The 6088-nt window shown below is 44.0% G+C and overlaps 1 protein-coding gene across 1 annotated transcript; it reads left to right on the plus strand.

The window, feature by feature from the left end:
• The first annotated feature begins 223 nt into the window (after positions 1-223).
• On the plus strand, positions 224-2862 carry LOC127338350 (uncharacterized). Its single transcript, XM_051364503.2, has 2 exons — positions 224-1239; positions 2701-2862. The coding sequence occupies exons 1-2, from the start codon at positions 224-226 to the stop codon at positions 2711-2713; spliced, it is 1029 nt and encodes a 342-aa protein (XP_051220463.1). The 3' UTR covers positions 2714-2862.
• The last annotated feature ends 3226 nt before the right edge of the window (positions 2863-6088 follow it).

Here is a 6088-nt window from a genome sequence, read left to right on the forward strand (position 1 = left end):
TGCGTTTAAGAAAAACTAGAGTATGGTACGTCGTCTTTCCTCCAATCCAATCAATTGATTGATAATGATTTTTTTTCCTTTTTGCATGCTTTCCCTCCAATCTCTGCTATCAGTTTTGGTAAAACTTGATCTGCTCACGATCGCCTCCAATCTCTTCTCCATTTAAAGGACGGACAGCATCCATCGGAATCCCAACGCCAACACCAACGCGAAGGCCGTTTCCATGGCCCCAAGTCCCAGCCGTTCCGCCTCCTCCGAGTATGACACCACTTCCGGCAGCTCCGACCACAGCGAGGTTGAGCAGCAGCCTCAGCACCTCCCGGAGCAACAGAACTCTGGCTCCGACCAAGACGGCCGCGACAGCTACGAAGAAGAATCTGACGAGGAGATCGGGGGTAATGGGGCGGCGCCAAAGCCACCACCGTCAGCCTCCAACGATGTGCTCACGGATTCAGAGTCCGAGGACGACGAGGTGCTTTCCAAGAAGGCTCCCAGCCCTTCCGCCCTTCAGTCTTCATCTGAGGAAGACACATCTTCCGGCAGCTCCAACCATGATGAGGTGAAGCAGCAGCCTTCACCGCTTGCTGCGAAACAGAACGTCGGCTCCTATGATGATGGCGGCGACAGCGACGAAGAAGAATCTGACGAGGATAATGTGGTGGCGCAAAAGCCATCACTGTCAGACTCCAACGACATGGTCCCAGATTCACAGTGCGAGGATGGCGTGGTGCCTCCCAAGACCTACAGGAAGGCCACCAGCCCCTCCGCCCCTCAGTCCTCATCTGAGGAAGGCGATGATTCCACCGGCTCCGGGGACAAGGAAGAAGAATCAGACGAGAAGGATCAAGTCCCAGATACTGAATCCAACCCCAACGAGGCGCTGCCGCCCAAGCCAACGCCCCTTTCAGAGGAGAGTCTGCCCATAGCCACTGATCCCACCGAGAAGCCCGAGCCCAAGAGGAAGCTCTCGCCGACGGTCCCGTTGCCTCAGCTGAAGAGGATCCGGCCGGCTGAGGTTACCCAAGATGATATGGCTAGGAGGGATTTGGAAAAGCTTTTTAAGGAAAAGTGTAGTTCTTACAAGCACCTCGGCCCCAGGATGCTGGCGCTGGAGAAGGAGTATACGGGCATCGAGGTTCCATTCTTGATGATGGATGACAGCAAGGCTCGAGAACTCGACGGTAATCTACACAAGCTGGAGAACTTTGTGACCAATGCATTAATCAAGTCGCTTAAGAGGTCAGTTGACTAATCATCTACAACTCTACTACCATGTGCTTACATATGTTTCGTTTCACACTACACTGCCTGGATAGTTACTTTATTGTGACCTCCCAAAGCTGAATTAAATCAACATGGCCAAGATAATTTCAAATTGACTTTGTTATATAGTACAAAATTATCCTTTATCTATTTCAGTGCCAATCTATGTTAGAATATATAGGACGGTCATGTATATCAGATTTGTACTTGATGTATAATAGATGATTGCATTTGATGGGGGTTAGCACATGGCGTAAGAACTGTTGCATTCAGTGGTGGCAAAAAGGATTCTGGTTGCATAACACACAATTAACTTACAAGTTGTTGAAGTTCATTGTTAGATTTTAAATCTTTAATCATGCTTCACCATTGTCAAGTTTGTTTGTATGTAGTTCAGGTTCTAGGAAGTGTAGCCTGGTATGGTGCATGGTGAGATGCTTGTGCCCTTCGGGGCGGCATATATGCCAGAAGCCGAGTGCTGTATGAAGTAGCCGCACAAAACTAGTCGACACAACATGCATAAATTATTTAGTGCATGGCCAATTGTTTCCGTCAAATAGATTGGTGCATGCAGGTCGTTCTAGTGGAGAGATTCCAGGACTGAATTAGCTAGTTACATGCATCTTAGACATCCAAGAGTTAGAAATGGTCATGGTTAGTTAGTGGATTAGTGCATGGGTTAGTGGCACGGTTAGTGTGTGAGTGCATGGAGTTAGTGGTTAGTGGAGGAGTGGCATGAGTGTTTGCCTCTTGTGTGTGTGTGTGTGTGTGTGTGTATATATATATATATATATATATATATATATATATATATATATATATATATATATATATATATATATATATATATATATACACATACTTACTTTTGATGAAGTAACTACGGCGGCAGAAACAAATATGGCATATTTTCGATTGTGTGTGCGTGTGGTCTACATATAAGAAGATATAAGAGGGGGGGGGGGGGGGGGGGGGGAGGGAAGGGGGGATTCATGAGAAGTAGAAGAGAAGAAAACAGAGCCGAGAGATTCAGACAAATGCAATGTCCCATTTCATCATCAATTTGAAGTGCTTACATATGTTCACCAATCAGTTTATACCATTTTATTTGTACCTATTATCTGGTTTATATTTTATTACAGAGTATTATAAATAAGGCGTGTTTTATTATCCCAGTATATGATTCCTTTCCATAATAGATTTTTTTTTGAGTTTGGATATCCACTTAATCTAGTAAATATTGAGTAGTTAAAACATCCAGTTGATTTGTATGCAGTATCACGATTCTTATGTATGTGCTTGAAATTTATCTTATTCTCCTGCTCCTGCTCATTGACTGATTGTTCTATACATTTGTTCTTTATATATAATCACACTTCTGATAGTAGCAATCTAGCGATGAAATGGCTCTGACTTTGACTTGCCAATTTGTTGTAGCCCTGGAGTGTGAAGCAACTGTGGGCTCTATGGACCAACATGACGAATAAACTCGAAGTGGGTCAACATTAGACCATGTCGGAATTTTGTTATTCAGTTTTTATGCTGCTCAGTATCTATAAATTCTCTATGGAGGTATTAGCGTTACCAAGGTTTTGTCTAGGGCGGACATGTCTGAACTACAGATTTAAAGCTCTAAGGATTTGGATCTCAGAACTGGGTCATATTTTGCCGAAATTATATATGCAACCGAAGTTTATCTATTGCGTTATGCTGTTGTTGATGTGAGCTAGGTCATTGTGTGACTTGTGTGCTGAGTGCATTGTGCATGGAAGCAACCACAACGCATCGCTCTTCTGTTTCATTATTTTTGTGATATGATTGTGGGTGTAGCAATAATTAGTATTCCTCCGTTCCAAAATGTATTTTTTTAGAAAGCTTGTTTAGCTTTCTGAAAAGTCTTATAGTTTTGAACGAAGGCAGTACTTCCTTAAATTGTTGTTGTGCAACTTGGCCAGGGAGTGCATCGCTCGCGATGCGTGGTCATGTGGTAGTTCAATTCACCGAGTACCGAAGCTGGAGCACGAGACGGTAGATCGGCGTCCTACAGGTGTGGCTTGGGAAGTCGCCTCGAACTGGAAATATCCATGCTCTTTCCCAATTGTCCTCCTCTCTTTAGCTAAGCGATTCAACCATTTTTTAGCCCTGGGTCTGGACTCTAGACTAGAGTCGTCTATACCCAGGAATAGGATGGTGTGGATTGCAACATTGGAGCTCCGACGCCTTCGCCCCAACACCATGGATGGATATGCTACTACTGGTCTGTTGGCATTCCCCTATTCTCATTGTCTCTTGGGTCGTTGGTTGCTATGTAGGCTTATTTGTGTTGCCCTCTCCCTCTCCGTAGTTGCCTCCGACACGCCTCGCCAAGAGCTCCCATCGCAGCCCTCCTTACACCCTCACGACCAAGGAACACGACCAACAACGCCACCACGTGGTGCGCCGCATAGCCGTTGTGCATCCGCCATCCAGAGCTGCCGCTCCAACATCTGTGTAAACCAACCTCACTCGCCGCAACGACGAGCCACAAGTGCACATCTAGCCACCCCTCCTGCCGCACCCATGCTTCACTGCCACCAGAAGCGTCATGCCTCCACCGACGACGAACTACCAAACCCTAGGGGACGACACAGATATGAACCATGAGGTACCACATGATCGATGGATTTTCGGTGATAAAACTACTAGACGCATAAGCCGAGCCGGCAGCCATGGCCATGGAAGACCGAGAACCTACCCCGATCTACAGCCACACATGTGCAGACTGCGCCATACGGAACGTCAAACAGAGCGTGATTCCTGCCCTTGCGTGTGAGATGTGCACCCGAGCACATATGCGGCCTCCAACGCAGACGCCGGCACCGCCCAACCGCTATCGACCCAATCCATGAAGACCACCGCCATGATTAGGAGCCAAAGAGCACGAGAAAGGAACATGTGGAGTAGGTGGAAGGAATGGGATGGGGCATCGCTGCCGCGGCAAGCAGGCTGGCCAGCAGCCGCTTGTGACAACAACAGGGAGCAAAGCGCTAGGAATGACAAGTTTTCTGTTCCGTTACCATTTATTGGTGAATTTTCATTCTCATGCTACACACCTCTCATTTCTTCCTAGAAATTCTACCTTGGTGGTTTCTACAGCTTAATTCTTCTGGAAATCTAATAAACCAGCATCTTGTTGTAAACCTTGGTCTCCTAGCTGCTTCATCTTTGTCCTAATTAAAATATGTATTGCCCCAAATACTTTCATATTCTTGTACCTTGGTGCTATGTGGTCAAATGGTGCTATGCGTCTCTTTTATAGGCTTGAGTATGCTCTAATAGCATGCCACATTGCCACATAGGTGGTGACTCCTCATTTCCCTGAATGACTAAACTACTTATTGTCAAGTTCTCACACATAGGCATGACTAGGGGTTCATGTCATTGGAGATATTTACTAGCGGGTAACTATCCCATGTGGCATGATCATTATTCTAGTATAGTATTTATTTTAGGACATGACACTACATGGGCTTTGGGCTGATTTGGTCATGTGGGTTTAATATTCAAGACTGGCCAACTTATATATGTGCATGAATTTCATATTTAAGTTAAATTTTGAATTGCAAAGGTGGGCTGACTTCAGAAAGATACTTCTTTCTTATATGGTTTAATAAATGTTAATTTGGAACCTCGGTTTGATAAACATGCATTGTGAGCTTTATGGGCCTTGTGTATATTAGAATGAATTGAATTATATGTGTTTTTCAAATCTTTTAATATTTAAACTCCGCGAACATTATTTCCAACCCGTGAACATTTTTTCGAACCGTGAACAAATTTTTTTTGTCTCCATTTCTATTATCTCTTTTTAATTTTATGTTTATTTCAGTTTATTTAATTTTATGTTTTTGGTTACTACATGAATAAGCCATTTTTTGTAACCCGTGGTTTTTTTTGAATTCACGTATATTATTTTGAAACCATGAACATTTATTTTGAACCCGTTAGCATGTGTTCCGTGAAGATTAGTTTCAATCCTCATGAACATATCTTTTCTAACCCATGAACACTTTTGTTGATTCTCGCTATGCTTTTTTCAAACCATGTGGACACAATTTTATAGGAGTCTGCGAAACACGAATATTTATATTACTAGTTGAATGCTCGTGCGTTGCTACGGGTTCACCAACTTAGACTTAGATATGTTGATCAAAGTATCTAGTCAAAAATATATATGCATCGCCTAAAGCTTATGTCTGAGTATTCTACTCAATAAATTTTGTGTGACCATTTTCAAGTTTGTTTTCTCTCCGCATATTGAGAAGAATGCATGTGAAAATTGCATAGCTAATGGTGTATGGATCTCAAAACAAAATGGTCACTACGAGAAGCGTAGCACGCCGATGACTCCACACTTCAATTCGAGCATCCACCATATTCTCTCAGTGTCCGAGGAGAAGGATGCAATTGCCTGTATGCTGTGGTGGCTTCCCATGCATCACACCATTTTTCCAGATCGAGAATAACAAGATATTGAAAAATTGTGAATGATACGGGCATGGAGGCCTATGTGGAGGCCAATTTCAGGAGTCCACCAAGCTAGGTGGTACGCCATCGAGGATTCAGGAGTGACACACTAGGACGATCTACGCTATGTAATAATTAAGTCTAAGGTTTGTGTTATTCATTCTATGTTAGGAAATAATGTAGCCAGATCATGTGGTGGGCCAATTAGGATTAAATTAGTGTTGTGTTTGGTTTTGGGTCTATCCAAACCAAACCAGGGTAGGCCCATAGTGGGGCGCCCTAGCCCAGCAAGGGCTGGCCGGCCACCTCCCCCTCATAT

Source organism: Lolium perenne, chromosome 3 (genome assembly GCF_019359855.2).
Source record: "Lolium perenne isolate Kyuss_39 chromosome 3, Kyuss_2.0, whole genome shotgun sequence".
Classification (NCBI taxonomy): Eukaryota; Viridiplantae; Streptophyta; class Magnoliopsida; order Poales; family Poaceae; genus Lolium; species Lolium perenne.

Coding starts and splice junctions, on each gene's coding strand:
- LOC127338350 (XM_051364503.2), top strand. CDS start 224: ATGGCCCCAAGTCCCAGCCGTTCCGCCTCCTCCGAGTATGACACCACT.